Genomic DNA, 24706 nt, shown 5'->3' on the forward strand with positions numbered 1-24706 from the left:
AAGGTCACGCGTGATGTAGGCGGAAGTACCTACTGTTCACAAAGCGAACATGCAAAGACTAAGTCAAACGTCTTTTACAAAAACAATTAATAAATAAAACGTAAAACAACGATGTCGGACGATTTTGAATTAGGAAGTTTTGAGTTTTTCACCCTTTTATATTTGTAGAAAAGGACCGATTGTTTGCCTAGATAAGACTCTTATTCCTCGGCTGGGATCGTGTCGAACCCTTTGAAGCTGCATTGAAACTGCAATTTGGACCTTCAAACCACTGATAACCGTTGATGTCCACTAGGCCTATATGGAGAAAAATCCTACAATGTTTTCCTCAAAAACCTTAATTTCTTTTTGAATGAAGAAACAAAGACATGAATATCTTGGATGACGTGGGGGTGAGTAAATTATCAGGAAATTTTATGATGTCAAATCCAATAGTAACCAACTGTGATGATTTCCATTCCCCTCCACAAGATGGCAGCATTTGATTATATATAGAGATGGCCTCAATGTCAGAACATGCTTTCAGTTATGTGATTAAGGCATAAGATTTTGTACCTCTAAATTTACGATATATTAATTTATTATGAATAAAACAGTTTGATAATAGCAATAATATCTTGTTTAAACAGTATATATGAATTTGAATAATTATAGAAAGGAGTTTAAGAGTTAAAAAAAAAACAGTGAACTGTCATCAACAACAACAAAAAGGTTTTTTATTATTATTTTTTACATACAAAAATATGTAAGTATTTAGAGGTCCTTTAATTGTTCTTGTGTGTTGATGTACATCAGCCTAGGCAAACCAGGCCAATTTTGCATTTGAATTTGAATTATCTTAAAATCTACCTTGAAACAAATCAATCAACTGATCCAAACATTGACTGTCTGACCACGCTGTCACTCACTCGCTATCTGTAATTTATTTTAAATTGAAATGCCTTCATTTGCAAATGTTCTTTGACGTCTGAGATTGCGTGCTGCTGTCTTTGTGAGTCGTGGTTGTCTGCTGTAATGCATCTTCTCCTGCCTCCGTTTCAGGCATGAAGCAGCTGTCCAGTGAGAGCAGCATTGCGCTCTCTGATGAGGGCGACAGTCATTTGAGTGAGTCTCTCCACAGATCTCTCCCACTGCTCTGGCACCTGAAGAAACACACACATACACATGTTGGGTTTTCGTGTTTTATGGGGACTTTCCATAGACAATGTTTTTTATACTGTACAAACTGTATATTATATCCCCTTACACTAACCCTACCCCTAAACCTACCCATCACACAAAATATTTTTACATTTTCAAAATACATCACTTATTAGTATAATTTATAACCTGTTTTTCTCATGGGGACCAAAAATGTCCCCACAAGGAGAAGGATTTCGGATATCCCCATTTTTGCGGGGATATTTTGTCCCCATAACGTAGGGTTTATCTGAACAACACACACACATATTTAAACACACTTGAATACACAAGCAGATGTGCTCAAAACATTCTTGTCGACTTTCCGGCCGTGATATTTGGCAGCCTAAGAAAAAAAAAATGTCAGGCCTCCTATTGTGCTCACAGGGTTTCAGATTTTGTTTTCATGTCTTTTGTTGAAGATTTTGGGGTCTCTTCTCTTAATGTCCTTATGCCACTGCATCTTTTTATGCTTTTGCGTCAGTGATTAATTGCTGCACATCTCTCCTGGTCTTCTCATCTCTCTGAACTGTGTTCAGATCTACATTGTTGCATTAGACAAAGAAAATCTGCACTTTTCAGCTGAGGTTGAACCAAAATCTTGCTTTTCTTTAACAACTTCTGTTCAAGTATTTCAGATTAATTTAAACATGATATATTATATTCATTTAGAACATATTTTAGAACATATTAATTATAAACTAAATAAGTTAAAGGCACAATATGTAACTTTTTTGCTTTAAAAATAGCAAAAATCACTATATCTGTTATATATATTTTTTTTTTGTGTACTTACATTATCCCGACTGTTTCCAACAACTTTCAAACCAGGAGAAATTTGTAAATTAATTCGAAGACACGTCACATTTCTTTATTTCCGTTTTGTCGCCGTCAATGGCGTCATATCCGCGTTCTCCCTGGTTTCCGCTCGTACTGCCATAGTAACCAGAGCCCTCTGATAGTAACCAAGGCGACAGACGTGGACAACTGTGTAGTTCGCAAAGTCTATTTGCACACTGTTGTTGTTTCGTTCAAACATTATGGACCATGGCAAGCAGACTTTAGATAAAAAAGGAGAACTAAAACAAGAATCAATATCAGCGCGGTGTTTTCGAGATGCCGAGAGCTCCCATAGACAGTATATAAACGAGAGCTCCACGTCCGAGACTTCGACCGCTCCTACATGTACTTTATTAAAAAGGTGAGCACATTTACATAAAACTAATCAATGTTATATAGTTCAACAATGATAAAATGTCAGAATATGATCTGTATGTTATTCTAATGTTGATCTAGCTTACTGCTAGTCTCATACAGACAAACTAACACATTCAAATGCAGTTTAGTGTGATAGTGTAATGTTAGACCAAGTGAAACAGCGCTGCGTTACCTCACAAGTTTAATTTGTCTAATAAACTGACCTGTGAGTTGTAATTCTGCACTTGCGTGTAGTTCGGTAGAATGAAATGTCCATATTCCTTTTATATCCGCGGGACTCGCGTCGCGTGTGGAGCTGATAGCTGTCTCTTAGCAATCCCGACCTGCTTCATATCATAGTCATGATAAAAGCATCGATGTATTCAGTCATCCATAAACTTTATTAGATCGGTCGGCTTGAAGTTGACGTCATCAAACTATGCCTTTGTTATTGTAAGAGGTTAGCGACCCCTAGCGGCGAAAAATTCCATACTGTACGTTTAATAAGCAAGTAAGTTAATTAAAATTATTAATTATTAATAAATTAAAAAATTTAATTTGTGGAAAAAAGATGAATGTGCAGTACTGCATACATATATATTTGTAAAAAAATAATAATATATATATATATATATATATATATATTAGAGGTGGGCATAGATAAATTTTTTTAATCTAGATTAATTTTGAAATTAATCTAGATTAAAATGGCTCATTTGAATTCTGCCGAAGGCATTCAGAATATGTGTGCTACCCGAATAATGACTATAAAAGTAGCCTAAGTCTTTGAGAACAGGTTTCTCAAGCCAGGTGGCGCATTAGACCAGGGGCTCATCTCCTGTTTCCAAAATGCATCACAAACTGCTTGAGAAAGCTGTTCTACTCATAGACTGTAAAAGGTTACTTCTGTACTGTTACCGTCCGTAGGCAACATTAGGTAGGCCTATGTTATTATCAACTACTATAGGCTATCAATTAGGGATGGGCGATATGGCCTTAAATCTATATTGTGATATACATTGCAGCCTCTTGCGATAACGATATTATAATAAAAGCATTTCAGAACAGGTTACACAGACCCTGCTAAACAACTGCTAAATAAATTTTTTTAAAGGGTATATGTAGTTTTGAGAACATATATTGTGCAAAACTGTAAGTATACAACATAATTTTGCAGATAAATAAAATTTAAGTACACTAGCTGCAGAGATCTTAAGTAGGTCTAATGTTTATTATAGCTTTGAGCTTATGAAACCCCAAATTTAAAGTTATAATATTTTCTAACTGATGTCTTTTCAGTTAAAAAGAAACACAACAACGATTCTTAAAATCGGGCGTAGACAGAGATTATGTGTTAACGTTACACCACTAAGATATATTGGAATGAGAATAATACGCGCGCGCTGGTAGGCTATTCAGTGATATCATGTTTCGTTTTGAATTTGAGGTGGTAGAACGGATTAGTCGTGTGTTAACTTACCGAACCGTTACCCCACACACTCGGATAGTTTGCTGCTGTTTGTCGGACGGCTTAAATCCGAACCAAGTCCAAATTATGGATGTTGCAGCTTTCACTTACAGCCGTGTTTACTTAAGATGACGACGAATATGCGTTGCAGCCGGGTTTACCTCGCGGCCGCGGGTAGATTGTGTCATCATAGCTTGTGTAGTAGAGCCATCTCCCAACCCAACTTGGGGAATAGATTAACGGCGATATTTTTTTTATCGCGCGATAAGAGTCTCGCGTTAACGCCGATAACGGCCCACCACTAATATATATATATATATATATATATATATATATATATATATATATATATATATATATATGGACTTGTCTATTCAATTATTCTCTCATCTGCTAAAATTAATTGTTTTAAATGTCTTAATTTGGGCTTTTTCAACAAATTATTTACTATAAAAGTAATCATTAATTAAATGATTTAATGACATATTTTAATAAATTGTTTTTATACTTTCTCCTCTGCTAGCGTAACGTGGACAGAAAATAACACTTTAATGGCTGATTAGGAAAAAACATTTTTCATTTTTTTTTAAATGTGTCACTCTTTTTCTTCCTTTCCACAGGAGCTGTTTTCTACCACTCTCACTTCCAAGTTTTCAAATCCAGGGATAAGAAGTTCTTAAACTCATGACACATTTTCCACAGTTAACTCCATAGGATTCCAATTTGTAAGCAGAAGGATGAAATAAACTCAAATCTAGTGATTAAAAAATAATCAATTTATGGAAAAATGATTAATACAAATAAAATGATTAATGGCAATACAGCTGCAGCTCCTGAATTTCAGCAGCACTACAATGTGCAATGCTTTTTAATCTTCATTTGGAGTCAATTTTGAAAAATAAAAGAACAAAAAAAAGGACTGAAATTAAGAGGAGGCTCCCTGTTTTTCCTTGTGTAATACAGTCATTGTTCCCTTACTTAATTATGGGTACAAAACTCTGAGTAAGGAGCCAAAACATCTGCAAGCGGTCAACTGAAATCCTGCAACCCTTCAACTAATGACAGCCACTTCACATACAGATTTCACACACAATTCAAATATAGCAAGAAAGATTATGCCACAAATTCCTATATCAGTGTATCATCAGATAACACGCTGTAATAAGGTCTAAACCAATGAAGAATGACCTCAGTGTATTTGTTTAGGCAGGAAATGAAGAACAAATGGCCTCAACCTGATTGCCACCCACATGTAAAACTCGAGTTCACGGAAAATAGCGCAAAGTCTGTGGAATATTTACAAACGCAGAAAGAAAAGCTCGCCTACTTGTCCACAGCTAATGACAACATTACTCATGTGTTTTGTTTTTGGTGTGACACGACAGTCCTACTGGGAAAATAATAAATGTGCATTTTTCTTTTCTCAAAAGAAGATCACCAACGAGGATCAAAGGTTTAAGCCTGCGTAAGTCTCATGTTTCCAATGAGCAGCAAAATATGACTCGCATGTAATAAGAAAGCAGCGGATCAACAACTTATTTCTTGGCTAGGTTGTATTCGAGCCGCCACGACAGATTGAAAAATCAGAGTGACATATGCGGGGGAAAATAAGATGATAATACTGTTGTGTTTGAGTCAACACACTAATTGAACATTTATCCTACTCTGAAGTGTGGTCCATAAAAATAAAAGAAATCCATCAAAAAGAATAAAAATGCTAAGCTCAATCAATTTTAAATAAATAAAAATTGTGGGTGAAATAGTGTATTAGTTTAGGGGATCTTGAGTTAAGTGACTGATTCAAAGGCACAATGGTTGAAAATATGCTTAAATGTGTGTATCTGCCATGTATGTGCTTATTTTTTCTTTTGCTGATTACCTATCCAAGTCCTAGGAAGCTGGTTGGCCGATATTTTTTTTTTATTATAATTCACTTAAATCTGAAGAAAACTGAAGGTTACTGATGTTTAATCGCTATAATTTGTCAAAATATTACATCACTTTTCCATTCCTGACAGCAGAAGGCTTACTAATGAGCTCTATTCTGTCCCTGTGTCATGGCCAACACTTAAAAGTACACATGGAACAGGAAATTCGACACTTGGAATTTTAATTTCTTGAAGTCTCGTCTTTTGTGCCTGTAGGGATTTTCCAAGAGTTCCAGTATCTTTTTCCAGGCTTTTATGGGATGGATAAAACATTTACAGGGGCCCCTGTACAGGCCAGCCCAATTCACCTCTCTTGAAGGAAGTTGATGAGTTCTAGATGCTGTTTACTGCACTTCAAACTGTGCACTACAAAAAAAAAAAAAAAGATACTTTCTTCCCAAGCCAACAGATCAAAACTCTTTTAAAAGACAAAAAAAAGAAAGAAATTGTATCGTATAAAATGGACTAATCTCCCAATATCTCTTGTAATCGTAATACTGATGCATGCAGCAGGGTGAAAATGAATACAATAAAACAATTAGAACAACGTCCAAGAAAGCTCTGTTACAAAATAAACAATGGAGGAAAAAAGGTCCAATGGTTGTAATCCTACAACGGTAACTTAATAGAAAAGAAGAAAATCTTTGAACAGACAGATCAAATCAGAATCATGGACACCAGACATGTGGTCGCTTTCTTTCCATTGTAAAGTCCCTCTTCTTTTCTTTCATTCGTTGCCTCTAATGATGGTCCCATTAGTGGAAAACTTCCAATGATGTAAAAAGGCCATTCAAACTCATTTTAACCTGAAATTGGCAGAACTAATGACATTTTCTCTTCTTGGCCTAGGGTTCCCTCGAGAGAGAGGTACTTGACTAGGGCTTTTGGATGTCCTTTAAGACACCTTGGGATGTTTGTGAAATCATTTGCTCTATATTACATGGAAAATGCATATATAAAAGAACAATGCTTTTAAAACCAGTGCCAATGTCTATTACACATTACTAAAAATATACAAAACCAAATTTCTTACACTTTTTTTCTCAATTCAAAAGAAAACTGACTCGTAAAGTACTAAGATGACAGCTTATACAGCAGCGGACCACACAATGAGTGGTTGACTAACTGTCCTTGAAAATTCAGCAGATTCAGACAGCAGCACGTAATGGCCCGCCTCACACAGACGGGCCCTTTGAAGACAGGACCTCAGCAATTAGGAATTTAACAATGACAATTTGCACCCTTCAGTCTTTTTCTTTCCAGGCAGCAAGTCTTATTCCACTACAGACCTGCCAGCGCCTCTCTATAATGACCTTCGTGAAGGTTTCAAAACCCTTTAATGCCAGCTGAACTGGAAAGAATACTTAATCACAGTGCTGAAGCCAGATCAATACGACAAGTACTAGAGTTTTACTAGCGACACTTTCAGCCAAAGTGAATTTCAAGAACATTTTCAGGCAGTAAATTGCTTTTTGAAATTAAGAAAATCATGTTAATGTGCAAGTCCACCACAAGGGGGTAGCAGAAAGTGAAAGGTTTTGACTAAACGCTGATTGGGGGCGCAAATTAAACACTACACATTAAAATGCATCTTAAAGAAAAAGTCTTATTCTGCCACCAGAACCCATGCAGAGTCCTTCTGAAAACATGGTATTACGTTTCTTACTCTTGACCGTACATTCCTTTTGAGAAATTATAATAGCACCAGTTCCTGAATGTCCCTCCGGACTGCCAATCATAGACGGTAGCCAGAGGCAAAGAGCTTGACGGAGACATCGAGCCCAAGTTACTGTCAACTTTAGAGATGTGATATGGAGCTGAACTCTGAGGTTCACCTTCCTCAATTGTAACTGTATCCAAAGGGACATTTTTTAATAGTAGCCCAGCTTAGCGAATAACCGCAGGTTAAGAGGGACTCTGTGAGGTTTTAATTGAACTGGATAGGCCGGTTTTTGGATAGGACAGCAGCAGCAACGATGCTAATGTATGAATCAATAAATGGATCAATTCTGTTTTAGATTATTCTAGAGCAGAAAAAGTGGCATAACACGTCTTAAATTCTAGTACTTTCCATGAACAAGGCACAAAGCAAAGCCTCTTCAAAAATGGTCAGTGAAAAGAGGTGCCTAATCAGAAGAAAGCCAGCGATTGACTAACTCTATATAATTAACGTAATGTGCAGGAAATGTCAGTTTAATAATGAAAGGCCATGGTTTTGATTGAAATCGTACATTAGCTTATAGTTTTAGGAACACTTGACAGTTGTTAATCTCTTCCATTACCAGTTTAAGACATGATTCGCCCCACTGATTTTTCAAACCGTACCACCAGCACAAATGCTTTTAAAAAGGACAGATTTGCGGGATTGTGCCGTCAAAATGCGTCCTCAACACGACCCCATCATTCTCATTCAGTCTCACCTCGTATGAAAAGGATCTGAGAAATTATCTTTTCTCTTAAACTGAAGCACTGCATTACCCAATATTGATTCAGGAACTGCTCAGATAAACAAGTCAAGGTACACTGAAAGAAAATCAAAGTAATAATGAAGGTTTCCGTCGTGCGGTTACAAGGAGAATGGCATCTATAGTTTCTCGTGTCTTGAACATGTTTTCCTCAGTGAACTGTGTTTCTGAATCTCTCTCTTCCCTTTTTTTTTTTTTTGTACAAGAGCCTCGGGCGTAACCTACCACATTCACAGGAACGGGGCGAAGAGAATACAGGAAGCTTTTGTTTCCATACCTGTGAATACTGCTCTATTTCAACAAGTCAGAGAGAGCGATTTCTGTGTTTGTACTTGACCTGGCGACAGATACGTTCCTAAACAATGATAGACCACAATGCTTTCCTACACTGACAGATCTGTTGAAAATGGTGAAATGTCATGATATTCCAAGGCCCACATGCATAAACCAAACATCCGTTGTTAACAACAAAACCTCTTGAGTTCCCCTCATTAGACTTGTGACATGCACAGAAAGGTCTAGCAAGAGATCAGCCTGGGTCATGTATGTTATTTCCTTCAGCGACAAAACTGCATTTCAGATTCTACATCCTTATTTTCCTTCTCTACGCTCACCCATCGCCAAGTGCCCGCACCTCGTGTTGATGCATTAGGAACAAGCCTTTTCACGTAAATATTTCACCTCTCCCTCAAACAAAAGACTGTTGGCATTTGTTACCGAGCTGTCCAAACAATAATTAACATAGACTAAACAGTCGTCAGGATGAGCAAAGGTGAAAGTGTGAGACTGCGAAATTGGAGAAATTGCATAGAGGAAAACAACCCACCCTGCAATGGAGGTGTCCTGGACTGTTTATACAGATAAAACATAAATACCCCTCTGCCCATATACTGATAAAAAAATAACATGCTTTGCCTTTTTCCCAACATGGATTACTCCTAAATGGCCAGATAAATTCCTTGTCTGAAATACATTATCTGGCCATTTAGGAGTAATCCATGCCAATCCGTGTGTTATTTTTTTATTAGTATATGGGCAGTATTATTATTTTTTGAGTGACACATGCAATAGAAACATTGGGTTTTGCTTTAATGACATCCGTTCATACTAACTCCACAAGTTATCTGGTATGATTTGAATTCCAGGTTTAAATTAGACTTTAAATGTGGTCTAAAACTTCTGGACTCTGTATATTTAATATATAAGGTGTGATTAAAGGTTTCCAGTGCAGGATATAGCTTGTTCAAAAGTTAGCGTTTATCTACGGCCCGACCTGACTTACCACCGAGACTTTTACAAAGATTCAAGTCAGAGGTGAACCACTTCAAACGACTCAACCCAGCAAAGCTCATGCTAAATCCTGAAAAACTCCAAGCTCAAAACAAGATTACTGCGCAGTGGACATTCAATACCTGACAGTGGGTGGTCGCCTCAAATCTAAAACAAGTGTTCTTCCGTGGACAGGCTGCATGGGGGAGAACACGCCACCATGGCCTTTTACTGATTGAATGTTTACAAACCCATTTGGTCCGCCCCTGGTATGAGCCTCTAATTTCTGATCTAATTTGTTTGTGAATTTTTTTGGTTGGAATGTTGTCTCACAATGAGAGTTTGCATGCGTATGCTTGATCTTGAGCGGGGCAGAAGGTATCAATGGCTCATGTAATCCGCCAAATCAACACTAAATAAACCCATTCAGTGAGTCTGGAGCACTCAAGGAATTATATAATGATGCACAGAAAATTTGGTCACAGTAAACTTCTAAACATATACAAAAATCATCCAAAAGAGAAACTAGGTCAGAAATGTATGAACGGGAAACCACAACATTATGGGTGCAGATGTGCTTGTGTTATCCAAAAATCTGTTATTGTTGTGCCACTGTGCTCTGTTTTCTGCACATCACAACATGTGTGAAAAATGTAAGATATCTGTGTGAAACTGAGACTGTTTAAAGCCAATATCACATTGATCAATCCTAGCTATGTTTCCATTTTTATACACATTTTGGGATATTGCATTAAAAATGCTGGATGGAAGCGCGCTCAATTGATTTTATCCAATAAGAAGACATGCTCATAAACTATGATGGAAACACATTCACTGAATAAATCCCTCAATGCGCAACAACAAACTCCCATGACTTTGCCTCAACAGAGGATGTGATTGGATAACCGGACTAACTAGTGGACTAATTTCATTGCACAGCATCTCAAATGCTGTTTTGGTCATTCTGAAACGCCTGAGCCAAAGCCTGTCATCAAACTGTTTGGGTATAATTACCACCCAGAACTACCACACACGATTGCGTTCCCAAACACCAGGCACAACTTATGATGTCCAAAAAAAGAGCCACAGTTGCTTCCCCGATTGCAGAAACTTCCATTTTTATGAAAAATATTTTGTGCCAATTCCATTTTGACCATTTTGTTATTTTTGTGGGGGGGGGGGGGGGGGTTGGTTGGTTGTACCAATTGAAGGATGCTAGTGTAATAATTTATAATATAATTGAAACATTTTGATAACATTAAAAGGACCGACACTGTAGTTCTTGTAAGCAAAAAAGGCTGATTTTCTGCATTTTGTTTTTTGGGGGGGTTTGACCAAGAAATTTTGGTGCATTAGTGCTAAGTATCAAGAATACCCAACGCACGCTGCCACGGTACAGATCATTTAGTTTAACACTGCGGTACAATATCAAAGGAGAAGTGCGCTGGCTTGGAGTTGTCAGCAGGGATCTTTCAAGCCCAGACTAGAAAAAAAACACAGACTTTTTTTACTTTTCCTCCTGCAGTGCATTTGTGCCAGCCATAATGATGAGGAAAACATAAAAACAATTAGACATGGAGAGAAGGGGAATATTTTGAGAATGAGAAATGACTCCTGGAACGTAAATCCGACACTAAGCGAAGGGTATGGCCAAATACATTTACGCTGTCAAAGGCAGACGAGTATAAAACGAGACATTGAGTTATACTGCACCCTGACATCATTTTAGCAGGGGTGATTTTAGAGCGATTAAAGGATCTGATACCTTTTTGTGGTCCTGCATTCATCATAATAGTGTATTGACTCCTATAGAAACCTGCACATACCCAAAACATCATTAATCTTCAGAAAATTTGACAAGATTATTGGGCGATTGAGCTAAAAACAGCATCTAAAATGCGCCATTACCCGTAAGACTATATTGTAAAACTCAAGATGGTCCAAATTCGGCTAAACCAGGCATCCAGTTTCAAAAACGGGTGGATATGGGCAGGTGAGAGAGTCTCTTTCTTTCTCTTTTCTAAGGAGCAGCTAATCTCCTCTCAGGTTTAGAATCCTCAGCTGGATGCTTTGAGGAGAAGGAAGTGAGGGGTGGGTAAACTGCTGGGCTCTCACAGGAGGGATTAGAGCAGCCATATATCATTGTGACAAGCCTTTTCAGCGCATGACAGGCCACAAGGCCCCGTGTGTGAAGGAGATCCTGTGACACTTCCTGTCACTCATTGGCCAGGCACTGATAGGGCTAGAAATGACCTTTATCACACCGTCAGATCACCTTACTGACACTAAGGCACATGTTAAAGAATTGTAATAAAGACTATCTATACATCTATCTGGTCAGTTTGTTTTTTAAAAAGAAAGAAAAATTATATTCAGCATATTCTATCTATCTATCTATCTATCTATCTATCTATCTATCTATCTATCTATCTATCTATCTATCTATCTATCTATCTATCTATCTATCTATCTATCTATCTATCTATCTCCTCTCTCACAAAGCTGCTGTGTGGCTGCTAGCGTCACACTTCCCTCAGCCTGGAATTAATGTAGAAAACTTTTCATATTACAAACATACTGTGGAAAGACTGAAAGAAATTATTTGTTTAATGAGGCCTGTCATTGTTTACACACAATGGATCACGCAAACATCTCTTCGTTGTCTATGTGGAGGGTGAGTAGCGTGAAATAGTTAAGCAACTTGGAGGTCCATTTCATGGAGGTTTCTGTCTTAGCTTCACTGAAAAGTGTCGAAAGACTGAAATCAAATCCTGTCCTAAAAGTAATCTATCACTGACCAAACTGGACACAACTAAGGCATGTTGAGAAAGAAAAGGCAAAAAAGACTAAATGATTTTAATGAAGACTGAATGTGTATTTATGAGAAGATGTTTACTGATCCTTATCAAATGCCAATGTTCTCAAAACAATAAATTCACAAAATAAGTGCTCCACATGCACAAACATCTGGCATGGAAAAACAAACCCAAAGATTCCAATCAAACAATCCTGAAAGACTACAGCGACAAACTCCCCCAAATGTCATCTTAAACAACCCTTAACAAAGATCTTCTTTAGTGCAGACAAAAGAAACAACAAGCATACAAGTACATTTTTTATACAATATGTTCTAAATGCATTCATTTTTACTTATAGAAATAATACAGTAATCAGTCCCTTCCACACATACAGTCTTTACTGGTAAATTACCGGTAACAGATCATGTGTGAACAGGACCTTTTCAAATATAACGGTAAATTGTTTCTGGCAATTTACCAGTAAGTGAATGTGTAACATTACCAGTAAATTACTGGTATATGTGCTGTGTGAACGCGGAATGAAGATTACTGGTATTTTGCACGTACTACTGTAGGTCAGAACACGCTGACGTAAGAAGTGATTTCGGCCAATCAGAAGCCGTTGAAAGAGCAACGGCTCTGGGCCATTCATAAAATTATGACGCAGATGACACATTTACTCAGCACTGTTTACAAATGTCTTCAAATTGGAGTGACACTGAACCTAAAGCGATTTTCCTTGCTTTTCCTTTTACCGGTAAAGTCGTTCTGGCTATTTTACGGTAATTTACCGGGATTGCTGCGTGAAAGGGGCTATCATCAGGTAATTTTGACACTGAAACCCATTTATTTAGCTATTTTAAGGGGTTTATTTTATACATTTATTTATTCTATAATGTGATCCAAAAACAGTCCTGACAGAAGTATGTTAGTTTAATTGTTTTAGTTTGGTTTTATTCCTTTATTCCTGTTCCCAGTCATTAGCCGCGTTCCCATTAAAGATTCACGCAAAACTTTTGCGATTTTTTCTAAATATCGATAAAAAACTATTGCGAAATGACGGCGTTTCCATTAACCGATGTTATGCGACTAAAACGTCATTTTTTCCTCTCGCGATAAGTCATTCCAAAAATCATGGCAACGGACGTTGGTAAGTTTATATATATATATATCACAGTCACGTACCGCACAGGATATCATTATTATTAATGGAAGGAAACGTAGGCGTGTTATCCAAGCATTAATGGCAAGGAAAGAGCTTATACTGTGTCTGTGAGCGGCACATATGAAGTGTTTCTGGGTTTTTCTCACTCATTTCTGCTTCAAGGTCTTGATTGTGGCATTTCTTTGAGGTTTAGAATCCAGTATTTGTGTCATTCTTTTGTCTTTTATGAATTCAATAAAGAACTCCGTCTCGTATTCTGTCCAAACACACCGCGCCTTCTAAGTCAGGTGACCTGTAAATGCGCAAAAACTGTTTCCATTGCAGTTTTGCGAAATATTTCTTTTTCGAATTGCCTGAAAAACCACCTCATGCGAGCGTAAAAACTTTTTTGCGATAAATGAGAGTTTTTGCGAAATTGACGTGTTTCCATTGAGCGTATTTTCAATTCGCAATTTCAATTTGCGCAATTTGAAGGGTAATGGAAACGCAGCTATTGTTAGTTTCTATAGATGTTAATTGAGTTCCACACCTGTTCCCTGTTGCGTTAACTAACTTCCATTATGTATTTAAAGGCATAATATGTAAGATATTTAGATTCAAATATCCAAAAACCACTAGAACAATGTTATATATTTTGTTGACTTGTGTTCTTACATTATTCCCAAACGTTTCCAACAATGTTTAAATCCAGAGAAATCAGCCATTTTAATCAAGACACAGACAGTGTCAGTATATTTCGTCGCCTGTCAATAATCATATCCGCATTACCCTTGATTTCCAGTTTTCCTTTCATAGAAACCATGGAAACACCAAAGACTCTTTAATATATAATATGTGCTTTATTAGACAAGTGAGCAACTGTTAGGATACATTTTTCAACAGAAAACTAATCATTGTTATATAGCTCAACACGTGTATTGTTAGTCTTATTGTTTGAATCTCTTGTTTTCTTGATTTACCGCAAGTAACATGTTTTTACCAGGTGAAAATGACAACTCCCATGATTCAACGTTCATTCATGGCATTATCAAGCTATGCCTTTGTTTTGAATAAGCAGCCTCTAGCGGCGAAAATTACATATTGTGCCATGTGCCTTTAAGTCCTGAGTTTTCCTTAGTTCCTTGTCTAGTGTTAAAATTGGCTGCATCCGAATTCCGAAAGCTAAAAAATGCTGCCTTCTTAGGATGCATTCCAAGGTAGAAAGGCATCAAGCCACGTCCGAATCCAAAGTTAGCTTTGCTTCCTGTCTCCTGACTCAGATACCTTAATCTGTATCCTTTACTGCCTTTGATATCACACAAGTTGAGCTAAAAATAAAGATGGCATCTGAAAGGTGGTCGGTTTGTGTGTAAATGTGTGTTTCTGACCAACGTTTTCCACTTCTAATGTCATTTCTACCTAGAAATTACTATTGAAGTAATTAAATATTTGCCAAACGCTGCCTGCAAACTCCTTTCCTGATAAGGCAGCGAGGGAAAGTGTCAGCTGCCTAAGCTTTCGGACGCAGCGTTTATGTTTAAGCCTGTAGTGCTTTATTGTTTCTGGTAGTCATTAAAAGTTAGTTTGATTGTCACACGACTCTCTTTGATTATCTACTTCTGCTCACCATAACAGACACTCTTCAACAAAAACAGACCTGTCCATTATTTCTTACCGTGCCTTTAAAGTGTAAGTTGCAGGTTAACCACCACAGTCAATTAATGTGTAAATTAAAGTGCTCTATATGTATATATTTAATTATTTCTGTCTTAAAATGCGTTAAAATAACATTTATTGGGGTTTCTTCAACGGTAGCGTGTTTTTTCAGTTACTGGGTGATGACGTCACAAGAGGAACTCGCAACCCATACTCTGCTAGATTCCTACTGTATTATGGCTATTTGGAGAACGACTGAGGATGTGGGAAACCATCAAATTCTTTATGGACCACAGCCCTACAATTTTTAACTGGTCAGGCGTGAGAGAGGGCAGCCATGGCACTCAAAGAGTTATTAATGCTTGGTGTGAGGAGAATTAGTGGAGGGTTGGCCAAGTGTCCTGGTGAGTAACGTTAGCTACGTTATAGTCTAGCCTGGTGCAAACTTAACCCGGATAATATAACGGAACAAGCCAGTCTTTTCAAAATATTGCCGTCATGTAGAATAGCAAGGAGGGACAACGACTGAACTGAATACATTATTTTCTTACAGTAAGTCAGTCCAAATCAGAGCTGCAACGTTAGAGATGCACACACTGACTGCACAGGCATCAATAGCTAGTCTCATCGACGCCTCAAACGTCATGTAATACCCTTCCTCAATCCACGCGTTATCAATTTCTCACGATTTAATTAGCGATGTTTATTGTCAGAAAAGAAAAAGAGAGATCGATGTCCCCAGCACTGTGTTTGTGTGGGCTATCAGCAGTGGAGAGTGTGTGCTGCCGTGAGGTGAACGCGTTTTGGAGTTTAGTGGAACAGCTCGAGCTGCGACCGGCTGATCTGACGGCCTGAACCCGTTTGTTTTGCGAATAGCTTATTCTCATTTCAGGCAGGATCACGGTCCCCTTAAAGTCAGCACACACGAGTATGTTTACAGTGGAGTTATTTTATCCATAATTTTTTTTTATCAAATAAAACATACAACCAACTTTTCTGCAGTTATGTAAGGCATCTATAGCTGCAAGCGTACGGTAACTCTACTAGTGAGTTCCTCATATGACGTCACGCCCCATCTAGTGGAAGGGAGCGGGAGCGGTTAAAACCACTGTTAAAAGTGCCAACTTTTCATATTATATCAGCATTTTGGTATAAAAAACAATGGTGGGCGGTTCTTATCTTTATGTTTAATAAACACATTGCATTATCTTCGTGAAAAATTTAACCTGCAACTTACACTTTAAGAAACAACTTTATATGTGAAACGAGCAACAGTTCTGATTGTAGCATATTGAAAAAACATGTTTAAGCAGACTGCATTTGTCCCTTAGTTAAAGTTCAGATAAGATTTATGACCAGTTTATGCATAAATCAGTATTTACAGTATGTTTTCATAAAAGCATCAATCTATTTCATCTTAAAAGATCAAGAAAAATGTAATTGCTTGTGATACAACCCTTTTAAAGTTTCCCAACGGTGATCATCAAAACTTGATTTTGACTGTGTGACTGATGCCAGTGGAATAAATTCAGTGTAGTATTAGGCAATGGAAAGTCTATATACTTAACCATTGGCTCATCCAAAAACCCTCAGGCGTGACTAGCAGCAGAAAACGTCTGACGGTTTCACCGACATGCACTGCATCTCAAAAACGATCTGGATAAAATACAGAATTAAGAGGAACGACCTCTAATTGAAAAAACCTTATGTCATGTATGAAGGTAGTTGGACGGGTCAGAACTCACAAAGCGAGTCTTGGCAGCTATTTTGTGAAGCATGAATAAGCGCATCTGGGAGGAATTATCCTCATTATTACGAGGCCTATGAGCGTGATTTATGCTTGGTCTTTATCTGCACTTCCACTATCTCACAAAAATAAGCATTTTATCATGACGAACACACATTACAGCCACTCCCTCTGCTGTCTGAGCGTTTTTAATGGGGGCCGCAGACAGACAGGGCAAATTCACACATCGATCTTCATGACACAGAGTTGTGCTGACACTACAAAGAGTCTAGTAAGACACATCTGTGCAAGATTCTTTCTCCGGACCCACAATGACTAATACATAGTGATGATTTTTTATTATTCTCAATAGGACACGTTTTAGACCTTCTGACCAAGCACTGAAACCAGGTTCCTCATGGATGCTCGAAGACCTTTTATTCATGCCAGATCAGGCTCAGATAAAGCTTGTAAACAGAGCAATAATTTCACATTTTTGGTGAACTATATCTTTAACAGATATAATGATATCAAGAAAATTACCTTGGAGTGATCGATCTCAATTCCATAGAGCAGAACATTTCCCTGTATGACTTCAGAGGCCAGACCCATGAAGGCTGTTAACTCATCTGTCTTTTGGCTATCGACGGACTGCTTTGTCATGTTCAGCTGTACCTGTCAACAAAAAGAAGAAAAAACATATCCATTCATTTATAGCAGGGTTTCGCAAACAGGGGGTTTGTGAGTGAACGGCAGGGGGTTCATGAGTTGATGAAAACTATAACAAGTGTAAAATTAAATCTAAAATCTAAGATTCCTAAAATCTAAAATAAATAAATAATAGTAAATAAATAATTTATATATAAATTATATATATATATATATATATATATATATATATATATATATATATATATATAAAACATGCATTTTTATATATGCTTACCTGCATGCCATGTAACCATTATCTGGCATCAAAGAAATGTGAACATAAGAATGTGTTGTTAAGTTATTGAAATACTAACTGAAAACTAAAATTACATAAATAGTTTAAAAAATAATACATTTACTAAAACAGATGAAAATGTTTATGTTTACCTACATGTCATGTAACTATTAACTGGCATCAATATTAACTTAAAATCTAAAATTGAATAAATAAAAAATAAAATAAAACATTTATTGAAAAGATTAAATATTTCATATGTTTACCTGCATGTCATGTAAACATTAAATTACATCAGAGAAATGTGAACACAGAATGTGCTGTTAAATTATTGAAACATTAACTTAAAATATTTCAAGTAAATATTTTAGGTCAAAGGAGTTTGGCTGACAAAACGTTTGGGAATCTGTGATCTATAGGCATTAAGAAATATAAAAAAAAACGTTCTTTACTGGCTATAGTGAGTGACAACGATCCATATAGGAATTGATCATCCCATACTAACCCGCCACTTATTTGAATAAAATATTCCCTATTCTTAAAAAACACTTGATATATGTGGCACAATCATTTTAAAAGTACCCCATAGTACTCTTTAAAAAAAAAAAAAAAAAAAAAAAAAAAAAACTCACGAGTTCTCTGTGTATTTAGACAGGTTAGGCTCCCATGCGAAACAGTGAGAACCAGCTCTGAGCGAAAAGTTTCCATTGCAACTGACCCAGCATTCACCGATCCGTTAAATTAATGCAGTTTATTTTTCCGTTCGCTTACATCACCATTTCAGGAAGATGTGGCTTGTATGTATACGCACCAAATAAAACAGACTGTGCTCATTTTGCAAATTGCTTAAAGAAAAACATATTTCTAACAGAGGTCATAGCCTGTAGAAATGGGGGAAATGCTGTTTACTCAATTATGAAACTCCAAAAGCACAAAAAAGTAACTGTGACAGCCAAACAGGAAATGTAATAGCATGCTAAGCGGATACAAATGTAATGTAAACGTAAAGAGAGTCAAGCAAACCTCTGAACAGCTCTTTATAAAAAAATCTTGAAGCAAGGCTTGAGATTTTACACGCAATCACACGCTCTCACAGCCACATGTGTTATCATATCATCACATCTGTGGTGGTGATAAGAGCAAAGCATCTGTGAAACACTAACAACAAGTGAAAAAATAATGATGGAGAGTAGAGGTTATCTAACAGGGCTTCAGAGGGAATGGTAAAGGAAGCACATATGGATTCCCACAGTGGTGTGTGTATCCCTGGATTCAGACGTCAGAACTGCAGGAGCAGAGATTTTGTGTTTTCGAAACACATTTAAGAAATTAATCAGGGTGAGAGTGATGTTTTGAGGTACAAATGCTGGATAAGAACCAGGAACCAAAACATCAAGGGTTTTTCCAACTCTCAACACTGCCATCAAGCAAATGTGCTTCAGAAGAAAAGAAAAAAATCAGATGCTCTTGTTGATTTTACTTTTTAAAAGTAATTTGCCCTAAAGCATTTGATCTGGACAAGATCATGTTTTGGTCTAATCACACACAAATACCTTAACTTACGGTTAAAATAACAGAGTTACACATAAAAAATGATTTAAACCCAACACAAAGAGAGCTTGGCCCCTTGGCTGTTTAGATGGGGGTGTATGGAAACTTACCCAAACAATAACTACTGGGTATAAACGAGCGTGGCCAAGGTCCTCAAAACGTTTCACCATTTCTAGGACCCCTGAGAAGTTTGATCCACTCATCTAAAAAAAAAAAAAAAAAAAAAAAAAAAGACAAATCATGTTAGTCACACCAAACTAAATTTAAGGGGGCTAAATTTTCAAAATGATGTCTTTAAATACTACTGTGAACATGTATAATAGACTTACTGAAATTAAACAGAAGCTCTTATGAGTTTTGATTAGAAATGGTTTACGTTATACACCAAACATTTCACTTCCATTTTTTTTTTATTTATACACAATTAACTAAGAAATATAATGTATCCATCAGGAATTGACGGAATCATAATAATACATACATTACTGTTCAAAAGATTGGGGTCAGATTTTTTTTTTAAGAAATTCATATTTTTATTCAGAAAGGACACATTAAATGGATCAAAAGTGACAGTAAAGACATTTATTATGTAAGAAAAGGTTTCTAGTTCAAACGAAGGCTGTTTTTTAAAACTTAGTATTTATAAAATAATCAAAAATATTAAGCAGCACAACTGTTTGCATCATTAATAATAAATGTTTTTTGAGCAGCAACTTGAAAATGATTTCTGAAGGATCATGTGACACTGAAGACTGGAGAAATAATGCTAAAAATTCAGCTTTGCATCACAGGAATAAATTACATTTGAAAAATATAGAAAACAGTTAAATTGTAAAAATGTTTCAATATATATATATATATATATTTATTTTTTTTGTGTATGTTTAATCAAATAAATGCAGCCTTGGTGAGCATAAGAGACTTCTTTCAAAAAACATAAAAAAATCATACTGAGCTCAAACTTTTGAAGGGTAGTTTACTGTACATACCACAGTTAATCCAGACTAAATTCATGTTAGCAAAAATGCTTTTGGCTTTTAGTCAACACTATCCAATAGCCTAGACTTACTAAGTAATGCCAGCAAAAAAGGAAAGTTGTTTTATAGGGAGATCAAGTTATTATATTTTGATTCAAGTTTTTAAGACAAACCATTTTTGAATAATATTAACAGATGTATCATTCACAATAAGACCAGTTACATGCAATAAGAAATTCAATTTTGATTTATGCTGAGTTTAATGTGAAATTACTTGTATCGTGTATGCGTCTACCGTTGACGTACAGATATGTAAATGAAGTTTTGGGTTTTAGACAGGTACTCCGTGTTAATCTCCTTTGCGCATGATATGACGTCTGTCTCAATCTGTGAAAAAGGAGAAAAGAGCCCAAATTCAATAAAACAAGCAATATCACAATCAGGGCAGATAGAGAAAAAAATATATTATTTATTAATATCTAATGAAGCATCCCTTTTCATAAAAAGCAACACAACCACAGATGCTCTACATATGAAATCATATCATAGTCCTCATATCAAATCATATCCTGTCCCTGGCCTTGTTGAATATCTTGTACAGAGATGAAATAAACAGAAATAAACAGAAGTGTTTGGCACGGACTCGACCTTGAAGAGAAAATTGGAAATATGAAATGGAATATGAATTGGAAACACATGCAGGGACTTATTCGCTCTTGAAAGATAACCAACCGCGGCTTTAGACGAAAACCAGTTTGCTCCGAGCTGTGGATTTACGAGATCATTTCGACATCTGAACCAGGTTGGGCTGTTGAGCCCACACGAATGCTGTTCACAGGTTATTTGAATGGTGGCAGACCAAGAATAAGCGCTTCATAATGACCAAAACCAAAAAAATCAGTTTCAACAAGCCATACACCTCAATAGGCGTTATAGGTCACGCAAAAATTCTGGTAATGCTTTAATTTCCACGCATTTACAATCAATTGACATTTCTGATCATTCTTAGGGATTTGTGAACTATTCAAAAAGAGAAAAGTTTTTACCAGGCAAGGAGTTCAATTTTAACCGCAGTTACGTGTTGGGAATCATGTCGGCTCATGTTGTGCTTTAATCCGAAGTTGACGTAGGAATACATTACAGCCAAGAGTTATGCAGTATCACTGAAATGCCAGGATTACATGTAGTCAATGGAATTTTATAGTCTCCGATGGATTTAAAGTGGAAATTTGCGTGTGAGATTTACTTATGTGGCTTAAGATGATATATACACTACCTGCATGCTCTCAGCTCTAAGTAATCTTGAATTACCACAGCTGAGGAATGTGAATATCACTCTCAGTCACATACGAAACGTCACGTTCGAGATCTGCACCTTATGGCGCACAGATTCAGACTTTAATCCTCCATTTCCAAGCAAAAAGAGTTCGCCTCTAGTGAACATGAGCCTTTGATGAAAGTAGACGGCAACCCGTTCCAGTTCTTATCTGCAGCATACACGGGTGTAATTATTACATCTCGCTAAAAGGATCATCTTATCACTCTCTGTTGTCCTTTATAACCAAAACACGTAGCCAGGGCCAATCGTACCACCTGCATATGCCTGGAATGGGCTCAACTCGAGTTCCACATCGCTGTAATGGAGACACTGTAATGGGGATTATATTTACCAAATGGCACTGGGACAAATTCAAATCTCCTGCTTTTCTTTCATCTCCCTCGAGCCGTAGGAACAGCTCGGGAGAACTGACCCCGGCCGGCACCTGGGGGAGCGGCAACGTCTGGAACCAATCAGCCGTACAGGACGCTGGGTGCTCTCACGTTCGCAACATTATCAAGAGGAGGACATGTGCTTGATGAAGAACTTGGAATGGCTACAAAGGAGGATGGTCTTCCATTGCATGGAGCCCGAATGAAACACATCATATTTCCTTTTTGTCAGTGCACTGGAAGATGGATCTCCTACCGCGAGAGCTACAATGCGAAGACATGTCTCAAGCTGGACCGGCTCCAAAAATCAAAGTGGAATAAGTGGGAAGGTGGTCACACTTGTACATGACACCTTATCCATTTCAGCAATTACATCTAACGGTACGGCTCGATTATTGCTCAAGCCATCTGTGACTCCTCATGCTTGGTTCTGGGGGGAGCGGGGGGTAGGAAATTGGGGTAAAAGGAGTCGGGATGGAGATAGATATATTTAAACATCTTAAAACTCAATTCATTCCAAAGCAAATATTAACTAAACCATAAGAAGAGGGATGTCATCTTCAACATACCATGTTCAGATTTTTCTGAAGCGTTTTGGCCAACTCGACGGCTTCTGCTTCAGATCCTGCGATGATACACGCTGACATCGAAAGAGTCTCTGAAGGGAAAATAAAAAGAAGGTTTCAAGACTAAACAGATAAGAAAGTACAAGAGCATTGCCAAACTGAGTATATTTGATTTAATCTTAGTCACTCTAAGTTAGCCTTGTTTGTAACCCAGTGTTGTTGGAAATGCTACTCTGAAGCTTCACAGGTTTTTTTTCATCTAAGCCAGGATTAGGCCTTAGGTCAATTAGGACATTTAAGTAGCTTTTATAAATGTGCCATAGAAAAAAACATTACTGGCGTCAAAACAATGGCAGTGACATATTTTAAGATGTATCAGTGCAAGTTGCTTTCAGTTAAAACAGCTCAAACATGCATTTTAGTCTGGGACTAGATTAAGCTTTTTCTGTGAAACCAGGGTTGAGAGTGTTGGTCAGCTAAACTACAAGTTCAAAATATTGATGCTATTTAGGAGGTCAGCATGAGTCAAACCCTAAAGAGAGGGTTTACATGGGTCTACAGGGGTCTTATCTTAAAGGTCCCATTGCATGGATTATTTTATTATTTTAGAATGCTTCCTGGGGTGCCCTTATAATGTTAGTATGTTTTTTTAGATCAAAAGTTGTTATATTTAGAAATAAGAGGCATATTTCCTAGCCTGATTTTAGCCTCTGATTTGAACGCTCTGTTTGAAAGGGTGTGTGTCTGTGTGAGACTTCAGTGTAAACGCCCACTGCTGTGATTGGCTAACATGCTTGCATATGAAATATTTAGCATTACATGTGGAACTCTCTCGAAAACTTTTACTATTACAGCTATTATACGTTTTTACCATTACAGCTATCGGGATTAACCAATCGTGAGAAGCTTTTTAAGTATTTAGATCTATTCCCATCACATAAAAGGTTGCAGTGATGAGCATTGAGCAGATGACAGTCTGTTGATCGTGTGAATGAAGATCTTATCATTGCAACGCAGTTTCTGCACTCTCACTAATGATTTCACCAATGCAAACATGAGGTAAGTACAGTAAGAGCTTCGTTGTGCCGTGTAACAGCGTCATTGATTTCATAACGAGTTTTGGCAAGTGTCCAGATAAACTCGCGCTGTGTGATTGACAGCTTGGGCGATTGGAAAGGGATTGTTCTTTGATCGTTTTCTGTATTAATCACAGTTTAAGTAAGATTATTTTCATCCTACTAAGAGAAACGACGTGAAGTTGATCGTTTAGTCACTGGCTTGATTTACTGATAAATAAACAGTATTGAACGGTTTTGAGAGAAAGATTATCTGTCTGAACTTGAACAATTACACGTCAGAAATTCACATAACCCACTGGTTCTTGGGCTCGGATGAAGGAACTAAAAAATACTTTTGTGTTCATTTGTACATCCAAACACTGAGCAACTGCCATGCTTCGCTCGTTTGCAAGCATGATGTCTTTGGAGGAAAAACCAATATCGCGCTCGCGCAGCTCATTTTCTCATGGGTGGGCCAAATTCTTTTTGTGGGCAAAGAAGAGAAAGGGGAGGTAACCTTTCCCCTTATGACGACATGGGGAAAGATTTCTAGATTCGCCCGTCTGAGCTTTCATTTTCTCAAAAATACCCAGGGCTTGGTTTACACCCATCAAAACGTCTAGCCACTGGGGGACCATAGGCAGGCTAGGGGAACTCATATTAAGGTCATAAAGTGACATTTTCATGCAATGGGACCTTTAAATAAATTAAATACGACTATAAAATAATATAGTTTACTTTTACAATATAAGTAGTATTTATCTGGAACAAAAACAATGAGGTTCTAGGCAACCGCATTAAACTTGAACAAATTTCAACCAAAGACAAATAACAAAACTAGAAAAAATAAAATCATAATTAAATATAACTGGATTAAAACAGTGACAAACAGAAACATTTCAATAATTTGCTACAAAACTGTGTAAAACCACTGGACTCATTTGATTGGTTCAATAATTTTCTTGAAATAAAATAATAAAATAATAAAACAAAAACAAAATTGACAGGGTCACAAATGCTGTGTGTTCTTTCTTCTGAGTAAATTCCTTAAGTAACAGGATTTATTTA

General features: G+C 37.0%; 1 protein-coding gene across 1 annotated transcript in view; it reads right to left on the reverse strand.

The window, feature by feature from the left end:
• Positions 1–694: 694 nt before the first annotated feature.
• The window catches only part of crppa (CDP-L-ribitol pyrophosphorylase A), a 31785-nt gene continuing 7773 nt past the window's right edge, over positions 695–24706 (reverse strand). The window contains exons 6-10 of the mRNA XM_081370736.1: positions 22584–22672; positions 20611–20691; positions 19438–19530; positions 17374–17505; positions 695–1142 (exon numbers count right to left, since the gene is read on the reverse strand). Of these exons, the coding sequence (XP_081226862.1) occupies positions 1038–1142; positions 17374–17505; positions 19438–19530; positions 20611–20691; positions 22584–22672 (500 nt within the window). The 3' untranslated portion in view covers positions 695–1037. The remainder of the gene's footprint in view (positions 1143–17373; positions 17506–19437; positions 19531–20610; positions 20692–22583; positions 22673–24706) is intronic.

This window comes from Scardinius erythrophthalmus, assembly GCF_964197995.2.
Source record: "Scardinius erythrophthalmus genome assembly, chromosome: 7".
Taxonomy (NCBI): Eukaryota; Metazoa; Chordata; class Actinopteri; order Cypriniformes; family Leuciscidae; genus Scardinius; species Scardinius erythrophthalmus.